General features: G+C 36.9%; 1 protein-coding gene across 1 annotated transcript in view; it reads right to left on the bottom strand.

Moving 5' to 3' along the window:
- Positions 1-3,778: 3,778 nt before the first annotated feature.
- ACER3 (alkaline ceramidase 3) overlaps positions 3,779-18,318 on the bottom strand; it is a gene marked incomplete at both ends in the record, with an annotated part of 80,021 nt that continues 65,481 nt past the window's right edge. Inside the window, 5 exons of the mRNA XM_084250258.1 lie at positions 3,779-3,832; positions 6,281-6,326; positions 10,183-10,287; positions 12,294-12,395; positions 15,578-15,636. Coding sequence (XP_084106384.1) covers positions 3,779-3,832; positions 6,281-6,326; positions 10,183-10,287; positions 12,294-12,395; positions 15,578-15,636 — 366 coding nt within the window. The remainder of the gene's footprint in view (positions 3,833-6,280; positions 6,327-10,182; positions 10,288-12,293; positions 12,396-15,577; positions 15,637-18,318) is intronic.

The raw sequence follows: 18,318 nt of genomic DNA, 5'->3' as shown, positions 1-18,318 counted from the left end.
GTCATCTGTGTTTCCATAATTGCTTTCTCCCCTATTAGGGTGGTAACAAGTCATGAATTCTGTCTCCTTGACCACAAAATTTTTCTTTGAACTCCTGTATACATACATACTTGAATAAAAATTTGCCATTTCTCTTGCTAATCTTTTTCAGTTTGATTCACAGGCCCCCCCAACTTCTGAATTTAAGGAAGTAGAGAAAAAGTGTTTCCTCTCAAACAGGAGAAATTATTAAATCTAATGGTCTGCTCACATAAACCTCATTAATACTGGCAACTTCTTCACATCTAGCAACTACATGTAGATAGTACATTTTTTTTTCTTCTTATTTTTAAAAGGACATGCAAGTTTGAAAAACAGCACTGAAGATTACCATTTGAATGGGTCATACTTTTTTTTTTTCATTTTACAGCCCCTTCTACAAAAAAACCTAACTACTTTTCACCAAATTTTAATAATTATTTCTAAATGGTTACAGAATAGTTAATAAGCTGTAATTTTAGACACTGATAAAACAAGACAACATGATCAAACTAATTATATTATGGCATTGATATGATGTAAAAGGTAAGACAGAGGTAGATCTGCAAGTAGCCACATTATTGCAAACGTTCTCTTTAAAACATCAGTTTTACATAAATGTTTATCCAGTAGCACATCATAAACCACAGTCTTTGTCATGTAAATGTGGAATTGAGAGTGGAAACTGTCAGACTTAATAATGAATTATTTTTCCAAGAGCAAAGTAATAAAGAACCCACAGGACTCATAAGAAAGCCTTAAACAAATTGTCAGAAACTTTTAGGAGTATTGGCTAAAGTTCTTAAGGTGTTGGCATTAAAACAGAACTTACTTTTTCAGACATTTAAAGATTTCCATGCATTGTATATACCTCAAGTTTTTGGTCTCTTTATTTCTTTAATTCACACCTCCTCTCCTTAGTGTAAGAAAAATACTTCTAAGTATAGGGAAAGTCTAGATAAACATACCTGGGAATTTTCGTTATGGTTAAATCATAATATTTGGTCTAATTCTGCTAAACCAAATGCCACTATTTGGGGTTCTCATTTGTAGATTTTTCAAAAATGATTGTTTCTCTAGTACCATTAATTTATATATCACAAGGATAAGAGAGATCACTTCAGGTGATGGTAATGTTTCAGAGAAGCAACAAGGTTTAGGGGAGGGTATGAAGGGTGGCTGATGAATTTAACATAACTATTTCCTAGTTTTTTTGTTTTTGTTTTTAAAATAGGTTTCAAAAAAAAATAAAGTAGGTTTCAATCTTCTGGGGTGATAATGGCAGCACAGGAAGGATATTGAATGTGCAAGCAAATTGCTTCTTTCATACCCTCATAAAGTATTACTGCTATTGGGGTCACAGATGAACAACTTCCACATAAGGTGATATGCAAATAAACCATTTACAAAGATCAAGAAACAGGTTTTCTGTAAACTCTAGTCAACAGTTTTCCAAGAGAAGGGAGAGGAGAGTGATAATATCCAACCACGTAATGACTACCTAGAATCCTAGAAGAAAACAGTCACTGAAATAAAAATAACAATATTTTGAACATCAGCAGCATTTTGATAATACCCAGATAATACTCAATTTGGCACAGATGCAAAATCTTGAGTGGGTTACTTAGGCTGCCAAAAAGAGCCATGGGTGAGGCACAAACTAGGTTGAAGAAGCGAAGAATTGGATTTAGTCTCTGCTTTCTGCACAATACTCACAAGTGTTTTAGGCTGAGCTTTCATGCCTTTCCCACCACAGAAACAAGGGTCTCTGAAGAATCGGTCACAGTGTTACAAGTCACCTAGTGGTGCAGAAGCTTCTCCAAGTAGGCGCTGTACAACTTTATTCAGTAAGAGGCTGCAGGTGGTGGTGGCTGCATCACTCGTTCGATAAAAATGCTCTAAAGGGCGCCAGTTCAGTGTCAAGGTGTGGTCTCTGTACCCTTACTCTGACTTTAACACTGCAGAACCCCAGTCTTACAATATTTAGCAGTGTTGTCATGAACGATGTGTCTGTAGATTCTTTGGGCAGAAGTGCATCTTCAGTGCAAGTACAAAAAGATCATGGTGTGAAACAAACAAACTCATTAAAAACATGTTAAGAGGCTGACTGCCTAGAGAGCTGCACATGAAATGCGGCCAGAATTCAGCCTCCTCTGGCAAAAGAAAGAACAGTCTTATGGGCTGTGTGTTGAAGTTTTTTAGTTTTAAACTTTCCTAAGGCACAACCAAATTCTTTTAGGTGTATGTTTGGCATTTTTCTTACTATAAAAATAGGTGGGAGTATCTACCAATGGCATGTTAAGGAAAATAAAACTAAGGCCAGTAAGTGAAGAAAAACACCATTTGTATTGGGTTTAAATTTGTACCAACTACTTAATGAGCACTGGAAAAATGACAGACGTGTTTTATGTTTTTGCATAAGAAAAACATGATTTTCTTTTGCGGTATAGCTCAGGATTTAATCTAAGGTAATGTTTAGATGTGGTAAAAGCATTTGGATTTTATAATGTCTAATTAGGAAAAAGTCATAAAGATGCTAAATATGGTGACATAAGAGCAGGTCAAATTAGGGTTTCACTGTAGTTAGGTATTATGTTTGTGAAAAGTGATTCCATTTGTTAATATTCAAATCCAAATTAGAATGAGCTGCCTTATAAAATGAGATTTCACTGCCATTTCTTAAGCACTTAATTTTGGGAGTTCTATATCAAGTGCAAGTAAGTTAGAGCTGTTCTCAACCCTTTCATCTATTTTCTTCAAAAATGAAGGAGCAGGTATCCTAATAAGTTTTTTGTAAATTTGATCGTTATAGCTCTAGTTAGCCCAACACATTTCCCTGGGCTGATATCACTATCCGTGGTCTCTCTGAAAACTAGAAAATACTGCATACTTTTAAAAGTCAGAGTAAAACCACCTTTATAAATTCAAGTAAATTATGCTAGTAGGATGGAATATGGGTAGGTTAGACCACCAATCATGTTTGCTAGTCATAAAACGTGACAAATTAAAGATCAAGAGACAGAGCAACCCCTTTTAACTGGTTGGAGGTGTGACATTCTTCTACAGGGGCCCTGCAGAATGACTGACTGGCTGTGGCCACCACCAACTCTGACTGGCTGTGGCCACACACAGACACCCCAGAGCCCACTGCAAATCCTGGATGTAGTAATTATAGAGAATCCAGTGGCTCTCTGGAATCTGGCTTACGACACAGAAGCAGACAATGAAAAACTGGAATCCTGTAGACAGCACTTTTTCACCTGGGAAAACCATCCATGAGGTTAGTGACACAAACGTGTAAATCAATGCTGACACAGCAAAGTGTGGCTGACAGCTGTCCATCTGCATATGGGGTTTTGCCAGTCCTTAGCAGTTTTCATATGTAATCAAATATTAAGAAAAGTATAATTCACATGCAACCCTTGTCAAAAAAGAGAAAATGGTTAATTTTCTATCATCTGCATAATTGTTAACTTGTTAAGAAAAGACCAATTTTCCCAGTATTTGAGTATATACATACACATTATAGCTGTTTCTTCTGAATCATCTTAGGGTGAGGAGGACAATGAGATAAACACACAAGCTAAACACCCAGCAAGCCCCACTCCTCATTCTGTGTGGTTGGCAGCATCAGGTAGAAACGCTGACTCCTTTGCTCTGGTAACCATAACACATTCAAACATGTAGATCTTCAGGCATTTCCTTATTCATCTGGCCAGGCCTGTGGCAGGTGCTCTTTTTCTCTTGTTGGAATAATTCATTAGAGTTTCCTGAGCGGCTCAAACAGGATCACCGGCCAGATTCCAAAGAGAAACTGTTTGGAAACAAGTTAAGACAAAATGAAGATAAAATTATTCAGTTAAGGCAAAATGAAGAGAAAATTATTCCACACTACCCCTGAGAAAGAAGGGAAAGAACCCATGTGCTACGACTCTAGTGACTGGGAGGCTTGCTAGTAAGGACCTAGACTTGCATGAGAGCTCAGAAACTCTTTTTATTTATTTAAATACATTAAACATTTGCTTTGTTAATAAAGGAGCTGGGCATTTATAATTTAATTATAATTATAATTAAAACAATCCTGCATTGTAGCTATTACCAGCTCTATTTTATTGTTTTTTAATTTTTAATTAATTTAATTAATTTTTTTTTTTTTTTACAATGTTTGCTTTCTTTTCTCAGGTGTAGTCCCTGTAGGCTTTCCCCACCAATTCACCCTCGCACCATTACCATAGTCCCTTGTGCTCTTCCCACCCTCACCCTGGTCTCTTTCCCTGCCCCTCCCCTGCAGTATGTCTCTGATTTGTAGTTATCTTTTTATTGTTGTTTGGTTTGTTGTGTTTTTTATTATTATTATTATTTTTTTTTTTTACCCTCGGTCCCTCATTTGGTTCCCCTGTATTCCTCCTACAAGTGAAACCATCCGATATATATTTTTTTCCTCCATCCATGTTGCTGTGAGCGGCATTAGTTTATCTTTTTTGATTGCTGAATAGTATTCTATTGTGTATCTTCTTGATCCAGCCATCTATTTTTTGGCATTTGGGTTTTACCTGTTGTAAATAGTGCTGCAATACACATAGGGGTACAGGTGTTCTTTTGAATCAATGTTTTTGTGTCCTTTGGGTAGATCCCTAGGAGTGGGATTGCCAGGTCATATGGTAGCTCCATTTTTAGTAGACTGAGGAACCGCCAGACAGCTTTCCATAGTGGCAGTATCCAGTTTGCACTCCCACCAGCAATGTAGGAGAGTTCTTTTTTCACCACATCCTCGCCAACATTTGTTACCAGTTTTTTTTTTAATATGTGCCATTCTTACTGGTGTGAGGAGGTGTCTCAATGTGGTTTTGACTTGCATTTCCTTGATTATAAGAGATGTTGAACATTATTTCATGTGCCTATTGGCCATTTACATTTCCTCTTTGGAGAAGTGTCTTTTAAGTTCATCTGCCCATTTTTTTTTAAAGATTTATTTACTTATGCATATAAGAGCTGGGGCATGGACCAGAGATGTGGGGGGTGAGAGGATTCACCAGAGACAGAGTGGGGAACAGAACAGGCAGACTGACTGAAATACACTGCTGAGGGGAGCAGTGGGCAAGACAGGAGAGGTCTGCTTCGCTATGTGGGTTGCTCCCTGCCAGGCCGGGGATCGAACTTGTGCTGCAGAGGCTGCAGATTGCTTCAGAGTGCATTGCATAACCCCTTGTGCCACCAGGAAGGCCCATTTTTTGACTGGATTGTTTACTTTGTTTTGTTGAGCCGTGTGAGTTCTTTGTGTATCTTTGTGATCAGTCCTTTATCAGTTGTATGGAGTGCAAAAATTTTCTTCCAATCAGAAGGGTGTCTCTTTGTTTTGGTTAATGTTTCTTTTGCTGTACAGAAGCTTCTTAGATTGATGTAATCCCAGCTGTTTATTTTTTCCGTCCCTTTCTTTGCTTTAGGGGATGAGTCTTTAAAGATGTTACTGAGATGTATGTCATGTAGTGTTTTACCTCTATTTTCTTTTATGGTTTCAGTTCTTTTTTTTTTTTTTAAGATCTATCTATCTATCTATCTATCTATCTATCTATCTATCTATCTATCTATCTATCTATCTATCTATTTGTTCATACAAGCACTGGGTACAGTCAGAAGCGCGGGAGGGTGAGAGAATTCAACAGAGCCAGAGCAGGGAGCAGAGCAGGCAGAAGGACGGAAGTACACTGCTGAGGGGAGCAGCGAGCGGCAGGAGAAGTCTGCGCGCCATGTGGGACCCTCCTCTGGAGGCCGGGGAGCAGCCGGGGATCGAACTGGCGCTGCAGAGGCTGCGGGCAGCTTCGCAACCCAGCACTCAACCGCTGCGCCACCAGGGAGGCCCCTGGTTTCAGTTCTTATGTTCAGTTCTTTTATCCATTTTGAGTTGATTTTTGTGCATGGTGTGAGGTAGTGGTCTAGTTTCATTCTTTTGGTTATGGTGGTCCAGTTTTCCCAGCATCATTTATTGAACAAGCTGTCCTTGTTTCATTGTATATTCTTTGCTCCTTCCATTTTATTGTTGAAGAAATTAAGGCTTAAGGAGACTTGCCCAAGATCATAGCATAGCATAGAAGTGGAAGACTTCTGAGGATTCTGAGGCATCCAGTTCCAAAACCTATACTCTCTCCACTATATCTCCATACCTCTTCTTCAACCTTCATCCCTTTCTCCCAGTACATCCTACCCAACATACACATACACACGTACCCCCCACACACACACACAACATACAAAGTAGACTTACCTTCACTTTTGGCCTGTATCTCAGGTAAAGTGTCCTTGTGTACAAACTGAAAGAAAGGGGAAGGTGGAAGACATATCAGACCAATTTTTAATTCATGCAAATTGGCTTACTGACAAATTTAACCTCTGTATATGTATTCTTTGTTCATTTAGAAAGTTTTTTTTTAGCATTTAGTCTTTGTAAACCACTTGGCAAGATGCTAAGAAAAAACAGAGAAATGATCAGTTCTCAGGCTGTGACCTACGCATGTTTACAGTTTAGTGGGAACATTCTATTTGTGCCTGTTATGATTCATACCATGATGGCCAGTTTCATCTTTGACTATACAAGACAGTAAGAATTAAGGTACAGATTTTAATATGATGAGACTGTCTCGATAAACTCATTGCAAGTTGAAAATATTACAAGTTGAAAAGGTATTGAATACATTTAACCTCCCTGATCTCAGAGCTTAGGTTCCTCCCTCCCTTTTCTCCCCTGCCACCCAGGGTTCATAGTGACCTCTCCCCTGTATGGCCCCAGGTATGTGTGCTGTGTAGCTTCCAGGTCTTGTAAGTGATCCACATCTATCTTTTCAGTTTCTTTAGGGTAATGCCAAAGGCATACTGCAATCAAAGTAAGAACCACAGTTTTCACAGTAATGGTTATTGACAGGCTGAGACTAGCAAAAAATAATCTTCTTCACATTATCCTTTAAAATGAATCACCTCTGAAAATGAGATTGGATTCTAAAATCAATGCATATAGCAACAGTATAGTTAAACTGATTCCTGAAAAACTCATTCAATTGTCCATAATATTTAGCACACACTATAGTATACCTAGTATAGTATACTATTTAAATGTATTCAAATAGTAATATACAGTATATCATGAATACACATACAAAACATAATTTTTAGCTTGAAAAACTTTCCTTTAAACAAAGAAAGAAAAGGCGAAAGAGCATGTACATGTGGATTGGTGTGATTTGATGTGGTCATGATGCCACCCTCCTATGTACCAAACCGAAACTGTAAATACTCTAACAGGTTTTCAAAAGTTAATCTCTATAAGAAAGTTGCCACCTCTTTATTTCTCTTTATGAAAGAGAAATTTATTTCATAAAGAGAAATAAATGGACTGGGGCAGCAAAGCCCTGAATTCTAGGGCAGTGGTAAAGGGAAGGGGAAGTGAGAAGCTCTAGCCTTTTCCAATAAAATATAATGAGTATTTTGCAGTAAGAAATGCAATAAGTAAAATAAATATACTTTAAAAGTTAAAAGAGTTCTTCCATGATTAATAATCTTGAGCATGAATTCAATGTTTTTTCTCCTACCGCTCTATCCCTCAACTTGTAGCTTAAACTTTTTGTTAGAAAAGTAGAACTAAAATTAAATACTAAGCACCCTTTCTTCTCACTTCTCCTTCACTCCCCCGACGTGATATATTTTCCAACTGCATTCCAGGGAACCCTGAGAACTGATTATGATATATCCCTAACAAAATTCTCTGTGACCCTCTGAGGTTGATAACACTAGAGCAAATATCAACTAGTATTTACCAGCTGTTAACCCCAAAGGAATACTCTGTACTAGAGAAGATAAAAACAATAGCTCATGAAATCTATATTGCCCTGTGCCTCCTTGACCTGGGAATGCAATGTACCACTCACATTCCTCACACACCCCACCTCACTAATAATCACAGCACCCCTGACATTTGGGGACCTGGCTTCTTGTAGGGTATTAGCCTTGCAGATTCCCTTGGTGGCTGCCTTGTATATAAGAAATTCCTTTGTGAAAAAACTTATTTTGTATCTCAAGAGTTTGGCTTTCTGGGTGGTGACTGAAAGACCTGGTTTCGTCATTTATAATCTCACAATAAATAGCCAAGAAGAGGTGAAATTATATTTGTTATGTTATATATTCTCTAGATAGGTGAGATGCAAATGCTATTTTGGGGAGGTATTCTAAAAATTTCACTTGAGTAAATCTTTCCATTTGTTCAAAGGAAAAAATCCCCCTCCCCTTTCTCTACCATATTTCAGCTTTCTCAATTCTTGAGAAGAATTTGAGGTTAAATATAGATTGACTTCCTGGTAAAGAGATCAACAGGTCATTTGACAATATTTACTGAGTAGTTACTAAGTGACAGCCATTGTTTTAAATATTTGGGAGAGTGGTAGTGGAAAAGATAAAGTTCTTGCCTCAAGGAACTTGTCTAGTTGGGGGAAGTAACCATGTAAATATACAACTGGTTATAAATACTTTGAAGAAAAGTAAGCCCTGGGTAGGGGGAAAGAGTGATATGGAGGTATTTGAATAAGATGATGTTTGTTTTATTTTTTTGGTGTAGGGTGGCTGGTGGAGGAGACAGGTGGTAGAGGCCATTATGGGGGACATACCATTGACCAGATGTTGTTTATTTTTTGGACAAGGGAAAAAGCTCTTAAAGTGGAGGTATCTGTATATGCAGTCTGGCAGGAGGGGAGGGTACTGAAAAAGTCCATTTACCAAGAAATCAGGAGAATCTGAGAGTAGCTCAGATTCAGGTTTCTTAGGAAATAGAGAGCGGAACTTAGCCTCCGTCATCACAGCAGCTAGCATCTCAACAACTCGCCGAAGGTACACAGAATAAACAGAGTTCTGATTCCCTTTTTTTTTTTTTTAAGATTTATTTATTTATTTATACAAGCACTGGGTACAGTCAGCAACGTGGGAGGGTGAGAGAATTCACCAGAGCCAGAGCAGGGAGCAGAACAGACAGACTAAACACACTGCTGAGAGGAGCAGCAGGAGGCAGGAAAGGTCTGCGTGCCACGTGGGACCCTCCCTGGTAGCGGTAGCTGGGGATCGAAACGGCGCTGCAGAGGCTGCGGGCAGCTTCGCAGCCCAGCGCTCAACCACTGCGCCACTGGGGAGGCCCCCTGATTCCATTTTTGCCATATATCGCTGACCTCCAACAGAATCTATTAGGGGAGCAAGGGACGATAAGTGACAGCCACTTTATTTCAGGTAAGGAGCCAAATTAAGCTGGGGACTTCAGAGAGTGATGCCTTCCAAGTCTCTTACTCAGGGGATCTGGCAGCTTCCCCCAAGCCCCACCCTCCCAAATTTGTTCTTTGCAAAGGTATCCTGATCAATAAGAAATGAAAATGTTCATATCCTATTTCTACTAAGAAAGGAGATGAATGATCTCCTTAAAATATAGAAAAAGTGTTAGAAGTCAGTTAGTATAACTGTCTCACATTAAAGATGAAAAAACCAAGTTTCAGAAAGGGAAAGGGACTTGTTTAGGATTACTACCCAGAGGCAGAAGGCAAAAATGAAACATAAGTTCCTGATTCTGGGCCTCGCAGTGGCTCAAGGGGTTAAGCACAGCACTGTGAAGCTATCTGTAGCCTCTGTAGCATGAGTTCGATCCCCGGCCAGCCAGGGAGCTACCACAGGGAGACCACTCCTGTCTTGCCCGCTGCTCCCCTCAGCAGTGTATGTCAGTCAGTCTGCCAGTTCTGTTCCCTGCTGGTGAATCCTCTCACCTCCCACATACCTCTGGCCAGTATCTCAGTTCCTGTATGCATAAATAAATAAAGCTTTAAAAAAAAATTCCTGATTCTGTCTCTGATATTTTTAAAATATTTATTTATTTTTTTAATAATAAATTTTATTTTTATATTCCCCATACAATTGCAACCCCCTTATTTTGACCCCAATCCCTCCCCTCCCGCCCCCTACCCCCCATAGAGTGTCTCTGGTTCATCGTTTTTTGTTGATTTTGATCTTCACTTTCTTATAGTAATTCATTTTCCTGGTCCCTTATTTACTGTCTCTGATATTTTATACTTACACCATCCTACATGCAAAGTAAAACAAACAAACAAACAAAACTTCCAATAGACTAATGAAGTCTCTATTTCCTACCTGAAAAGTATGTGAAGATAAGAACCGAGTCCAGTTAAAATATGCCACCATGCATGAAATTGTGTGGTAACACCTATGATAGGTGGCACCTGCTTGCGAAAGTTCCTGTGTGATGAGAGGGAAAAATCACCATGTTAAATTTTTTATCTATTTAGCAAATAATACCATCAGTCTTAGAGTATTTTGAAACATCATTCTCAAACATTGTTTAATATCCTTTAAGTTTTCCTAGTACATTTCAAAGAATAGTATTTTTAGCAGAAGTTCCACTGAGAAATGTCTCTGTTGTCAAAATAAACATAGGAAATAGTTTACTGCTCTTTTGGAAAATTGTAATTAACAGATTAAAAGCTTTGAAAAGTCACGACATAAATTAAAGTTTGTCATTTTTTTTAGGTGACCTACTGATTTAAGGAATCCTTTAGGTACGATCTCTTTAATACCTACAGAATAGGTGTTGCCTTTAACAACACTTTGGGGGAAAACTGGTCCACTCAGCTATTCACTCAAGGAAACTAGATACATGCTTTTCCTGTGCCCTGCACACAAGGATCATCTTCGAAGAATATTACATAGAATAAAAAGTCCTTTGGTATCTATTATTTCATTTCAGAGTGAGTCTCTGAGGTGGGTATTATTAACTTTGCCAGATTAGTAACCTAAAATTCAGAGAGACTGAGTAGCCCAAATCACTTAGCTGGACCTCAAAATTTAGATCTGTTGATTAAGTGTACAGGATTTATTAGAGGGGGTAAATCAATGTGAAACACCAAATGATTTTTATTATTTCCCTAGCTACTCCTATTTTGAGTAGCTATTTTGAGCTCTATTATTACTCTTAGAACTTACTTTCATAGTGGCTCTTAGCCAGAGGATGTTGACAGCAGTACCAATGGGGGTTCTGATGGGTGTTAGTGATTCAGAGTCACTCTCTTAGCTCTAAGCAAGGTGTATTACTTGATCAATACATTTAATGTCTACATTTACTTATCTAAGATTTTATTGTTGAAAATTTCAAATGAGTAAAAGAGAAAATAATAATATACCCAAAACCAAGCTTCAAAAATTATAACTGAGGCTAATCTTGTATCATCTATATTCTTAATCCACTTCTACCCTCCCATATTATTTCAAAATACCTGATATTGTATCATTTTACTCTACATGTTCTAGTATCTCTAAAGAAGTAAAACCTCTTAAAAAAAACCATGCCATTTTCACACCTAAAATATTAATAATCATTTAATATAATCTAATATTTAATTACTGATCAAGTTCCAATCACCTCATAAATTTTTGTTTTTTTACAGTTGGTTTGTTTGAATCAGGATAAAAAACAATGAACACACTGAGTTTGATTAATATGTCTCAACTCTCTTACATCCATTATATTCTTCCTTCTTTCCCTCCTCTCACAATCCCCAAATTTATTTGCTGAAGACACCAGGTCATTCATATTATAGGTTTGTCACAGTCTGAATTTTGCTGATTGCCTCTCTGTGGTGCTTTTCAAATATATTCCTTTTTGTCTTCTGTTTACTCAAAACTGTTAGGTTATGGAATTTTGAGTTGAAAAAACTCATTAGTTTAACCTATTTAACATGTTCATTTTATGGAAATAGAGGCCCAGAAAGACAGTGTCTTAGTAATAGATAGGAGTTCAGAAAACTAAATCTAAGATTCAACTCCAGTTAACACATAACTGTTGACAAGATGGTGAAAGGAAGCAATATTTAAAACACTTAGAAAATAACAGTAAGCCTTTTAAAGTATAAAATTAATATATGTATTTTATATGCTTATTACAAATCATTCTTAATCCAGTAAAGCAGATTAGGCAGATTTCAAAGACCTAGTTAATAATTGATTACCACTGTATACTTCTCACACTCCCCCAACCCCACAGATATTATAAAATGTTCTTAGGTCCAACTTTTTGGGTAACTCAAACAAGTGTTCCTGGAATTTAACTTTATTGTGCTGTACATATCTTAATTTCAACCACAGCAAAAATTCATTTCAGAGCACTAATAATTCTATATACTTATTAAATTCTGTGCTTAATAGACTATTTCCAAACCATATTTTTCAAGATTGAAAATATATCTTACCTCAGTGAATCACAAAAGATGTTATCTATGTTCCAAAATAAAAATCCCAATAAAAATATACCTAAGGATGTATAACCCAATCCTCTAAGCCAAGGATAAACCCTGTGGGAAAAAACAAAACGAAATTTTATCAGCTCATGTCATAGTCAAGAGTCTGGAGTCATCACTTTCATGAGAAAAAAAGGTCTTCTTTAGAATTAAAAGCAAAACTGAAAACAAAACAAAACAAAAACCCAGCAAAAATCTATCCATTAAATTTTGTCTACTATATTGGGTACTAAGAGAGAGTATGACACTAAGACTTCACTAAGTGTATCAAGACAGTAATCTGAAAGTGCCAGTAACTATTAGTCCTATGGAAGAGGGAGGGTGTGGGTGGAACAAGATTAATATTGACTGAATCATCTGCTCTGTGACAGGCACTGTAGTAAATTTCTTCCTCTCTTGTATACATACACATATAATACAATGTAGCATACAATTCAATAAAATATTCCAATAAACCCTGATGGAGAAACTGAAGCTTAGTGAGCTCTCCAAAATAATAACACCATTTTATGTTTTTACAGTTTCTATGAGGTACATCTGAGTTATATTTAGCTGCATTTATTTGACGTGTACATTCGATGAGTACATGTTTATATCCATAAGATCAATATCATAATCATGATAATAAATCCACTACTTCCAAAAGCTTAGCTTACATTTTTAGAATGTTATATAAATGGAGTAATACAATTATATATCTTTATTGTATGGTTTCTTTGATTTGGCATAGTTATTTGGAAATTCATCCATGTTGTTTTATTGCTGAGTATGTGTTGTGGCTATCTGTTTTCCCCTTGGGAGGTTCTAGGCTCTGTCTCACAGCAGTTTACTTGTGAGGATCTGGAGGAGGTGAGTCTGGTGTCTGCACTCTGCCACCATCTTGCCACACCTCTTCTCTACTGTATAGAGAGACCACAATTTGTTTATCTGCCTTAATATCGGTGGACATTTGTGTCGTTTCCAGTTTTTGGTCACTACAAATGAAGCAGCTATAAATATTCATAAGTGTTAAATATTCATTCTTTCATTTCTCTTGGGTAAAAAATTAGGAGAGGAATGGTGGTACCTGAATGTTAAACCGTTTAAGATACTGCTAAACTATTTTTCTAAGTGACTGTATTGTTTTACATTCACATTCTCACCTACATTTGGTATGACATCAGTATTTTTCATTTTAATTGTTCTAGTTTAGGTGTATAGTGGTATCTCACTGTAATCTTAATTTGCATTTTCCTAATGACTAATGTTATTGAACATCTTTTCATGTGCTTATTTGTCATCCACATATCTTATCTGACACGGTATTTGCTAAATCTCTGCTCATTAAAAATCCTGCTGGTGGTCTTATTGTTGAGTTTTAGGAGTTCTTTAAGTATTCTAGATGTAAGTCCCTTGTTGGATATATATTTTATGAATATTTCTCAAAGTCTGTGACTTGCACTTTACTTTTTTCTTTTTAAATTATATATTTTTTAAAATTGAGGTATCACTGGTTTACCATGCTGTATATGATCTAGAGGTACAGGTTCATACCTCTTCAGATTTATGAATATTTCTCAAAGTCTGTGACTTGAACTTTACTTTTTTCTTTTTAAATTATATATATATTTTTAAATTGAGGTATCACTGGTTTACCATGCTGTATATGATCTAGAGGTACAGGTTCATACCTCTTCAGATTTATGATACCACACCAAACACCAAAGCACCCATAATCCTTCATCATAGCATATTGGACTCTTTGTTCATGAACCCTCAAATCCCCTCTCTGGTAGCCTCTAATTCTATAGTCAGATTTCTATGGTTTGCTTTAGTTTTGCCTGCTCCTTTGTTTTATTTCTCTATATTCCACATACAAATGAAATCATCCAGTACTTGCCTTTCTCCTACTGACTTACTTTGCTTAGCCTAATTCCCTCTAGTTTCACACATGTTGCTATAAATGGTAAGATTTCAGCCTCTGGGGTTTTATAGCTGAGTCCATTGTGAAAATATGCCATGTCTTCTTGATCTACTCATTTGTTGTTGGGCACTTAGGTTGTTCCATAATTTGGCTACTGTAAATATGCTACAATGAATACATGTGAGCATAAACATGCTACAGTGAACACAAGTGAACACAGATGTTTCTGTATTCTTTGGGTAGCTACCAAGGAGTGGGACTGCGTGGGATTACGTGGTAGATCCATTATTTGGGAAGTACACAGCAGAATGGATAATAATTCTAGGATTATAACCAGGAATGACTGGAACAATTCAGCAAATACAATTCAGCAAATCTAGCTTCTCCTAGATTTTGAATGCTGAATACATTCATATTATTCCTTTTTTAACAAGAAATTGAATAGCAGCAAATTTCTGTATCCTTAATAGCAGACACATTCATTTTTTCCAATTATCAGTTTCTCATCCAAGGCATTAGGAAGATCTTCCTAAACTCATACGTCATACTGTTTATTTACTGAGTAGCTACTGTTTAGCTAGGTGCTGTGTAAAGTACTCACATGAACATTTCTTATTTAATCTTTATAAACTCTGTAAAGATTGTGTGTATTTCCCAAATGACCTTTCTGGAACAATGATTCTTTGTGGCATTAATAGTTATCCTTGAATAATGTATTTTTTATAAAAAGATTTATTTATTCATGCATACAATAGCTGGGGTTCAGGCCAGAGATGCAGGGGGTGAAAGGATTCACCGAGACAGAGTGGGGAACAGAACAGGCAGACTGATTGAAATACACTGCTGAGGGGAGCAGCAGGAGAAACAGGAGAGGTCTGCTGCACCATGTGGGTTGCTCCCTGGCGGGCTGGGGATCTAACTTGTGCGGATTGCTTCATAGCGCAGTGCTTAACTCCTTGCGCCACCAGGGAGGCCCTGAAAAGTGTATGATAAAGGGGTTCCCTAGTCAAGTAGTTTGAGAAACAAATTTTTAACTAGAGGATTTTTCAAGGCCTTTAATCCAATGACATCTTTATAAATATTCAAAAGAATACCATTGTACATAACTTTTCCTCAAATTTGCTAGGACTCTTGTTTTCACTAATGAGTATTAATAACTTGCTAAAAGACTGACTAGTATTCCTTGTAACTTGTCATAATAAATACTGACTTACAGTTTTCTATCAATATCCCTGCTAGAGTTGGCTTTTATGTGTTACTTCAATTCAGGCAATAGATTTACCACTTGAAAGTACTCTAATCAGAGTGTTGGTGATCCAAACTTGTTACTTACCATGTAACAATATAAATAGATCTTAGTACTAATGTGAAGACCAACATCCCATACATGACCTGAACAAGAAAGGAAAAATGAAGTCAATACAATCATGACTATGGCAAAGTAGTTTTGCCTACAAACTATTTTTGCCTACAAAAATAGTCCTAAATGCAAACATTTATTATATTTTAAAGAGCAGAAAGTTTTAAAATGTGTAATTATGGAATTAAGAGTCATGCTAGCCTCTGAGGAAAATTTAAGAGCCTGCTTGTGAATAACCAATATCAGAAGTCCTATGTCACTTTTAATTTTGAATGGTTACCTACAATTTTAAATATCTGCTTTAACCTGAACAAATGCTATAATTATGCCTCACACTCCCCATATCTTTACCTTCTCTTCAGCTCCATGTTCAAAACATGATTCTATTTCCCATTTTATAAAGATCTAAATACAAACTCTCATAAATGTTTCTGAATTCATATATATCTTCTCCGTGCATTCTTTCTCCAATTTCTAGTCTCCAAGGAGAGAGGTGCCCACTTTTCCGTGGCTAAGGTTAATCCATTACCTGTGGTTTTTATTCTACTTTTTCCTAGACTTGGTCTATCAACTAACCTTTCTTTTCTATTTGAGCACTGGTAAGTACGTTACCTGGAAAATTGAGTCTAAAAAGTATGAAACATTAAACATAAAACTGTATAGTATATAAATGCACAGTTTGACAAATATTTATGAAAGCAATAGTTGGGAAAGTATATTCAGGTCAATAAATGGATCCTTGTTAACAACCCAGAAGTGCTGCAAGTGTCTCTTCCCAGCTCAACTATCTCCCTTCCTCCTTCTACAGTTTCCTGACTTTTACAATAAATATTTTTCTTTTCTTTCTTTACATGGTCGGTAACTTAAATGAGTCTCCCAAATATTCACTCCTGAAACAATAGTTTTTATTTAATTTACAGTAAAATAATATTGTATATATTGTACTTGTTTTTGTTTTATCATTTAGGATTTAATTATGTAGTATATTTAGTCATAATTCTAGTGATTAAAAATATAATTTATTTCCGACTTGTACTGTACTGGTGGGTATTTTTGAATTATTTTCAGTTTTCACTACTATGGACATTCTTGTACACATGTATACAAGTTTCTCAAGGGTATGCAGCTAAAAACGCAATTGCTGGGTTGGAGAATATATGTATTATCAAACTTCGCAAGAGAGTTGAATTGTTTTCCAGAGTGGTTATACCAATTACCCTCCAGTCAATGTGTATGACTGTTTCTCTGTAACATGTTTTCATTTTCTTTATGATGAACCCAAATTCTTAAATGATTTCTGGTGTCTGTGTCTTATAATGGCACAGCTATTCATTTATTTAGACACTCTCTAATATCTCTAAATATGTTCTATAATCTCTTGTATATACAGGTTTTAGATGTTTATTTTAAATTTATTCCTAGATGTTTATAATAAATTTTATTCATTTTATTTAAGTGGTACTTATTAAAATTTCATTTTCTGTTTGCTGCTGTTATATATAAATACAGCCATTTCTGTATAATGTTTTTATATCATGTGAATTTACTTTTATTTTATTTATTTATTTATTTATTTTTTTTTTAAGATTTTTTTATTTATAGAGGCATGTTTTATTTATTTATTTGTTTGTTTGTTTGTTTTGTTTATACATGCACTGGGTACAGTCAGAAGCGCGGGAGGGTGAGAGAATTCACCAGAGCCAGAGCGGGGAGCAGAGCAGGCAGAAGGACCGAAGTACACTGCTGAGGGGAGCAGCGGGCGGCAGGAGAGGTCTGCGCGCCATGTGGGACCCTCCTCCGGTGGCCGGGGAGCAGCCGGGGATCGAACCGGCGCCGCAGAGGCCCCGCGCAGCTTCGCAACCCAGCGCTCAACCGCTGCGCCACCGGGGAGGCCTGTGAATTTACTTTTAAAAGTCTCTTCTAATTCTAATAATCTATAATCATCTACAGATTTTTTAGGCTTTTTTTTTTGCTGTTTAATGAAAATACAAGTGAATAATTCCACTTTTATTTATTTGCTTTTCAATAAGCTTAAATCTTTGAGGCTTACAACATTATAGATTCTGTGTCCTAAGACTTTATCAGGAAGGGTGCTTCGGAATTTGGCAGGAACCATGTCAATGTTTCCATGCATATGAGTTACCTTCCCCAGAAGACTCTGGTTTTATTTGGTTTGCCAACAAGAATCACTGTGTTGTTCTTTCTTTGTGCCCACAAGCACATATCTTGCCTAGAGAGAATTCAGTTTCATTCTAAGCATTAAAAAAGAGCTTCAATTTTAGGAAGAGCTGTGTACTCTCTCTGGTTCCAGAGCCTCTACTTTGAGCAAGAATGGTCTGTACCATTCTTTTTTTTTTTTTTTTAAGATTTATTTATTTATTTATGCTGGGGTACAGGCCAGAGGTGAGCGGGGGGAGGGTTGGGGAGAGGGTGAGAGGATTCACCAGAGACAGAGTGGGGAACAGAACAGGCAGACTGACTGAAGTACACTGCTGAGGAGAACAGTAGGCGAGTCAGGAGAGGTCTGTGGCGCCATATGGGTTGCACCCTGGCCGGCTGGGAATAGAACTCGTGCTGCAGAGGCTCTGGACAGCTTCACAGGTTGCGTCTTAACCCCCTGCACCAGCAGGGAGGCCCAGTCTGTACCATTCTTAAAGTCCTATTCCTAGCAGGCCTCCACATGCTCCAAAATGAAAGAACTCTAGATTTTCTAA

The sequence above is a fragment of the Talpa europaea genome, assembly GCF_964194135.1.
Source record: "Talpa europaea genome assembly, chromosome: 1".
In the NCBI taxonomy this organism is placed as follows: domain Eukaryota; kingdom Metazoa; phylum Chordata; class Mammalia; order Eulipotyphla; family Talpidae; genus Talpa; species Talpa europaea.
The sequence above is the reverse complement of the archived record's forward strand: the minus strand, read 5'-3'. Positions and strand labels throughout refer to the sequence as shown.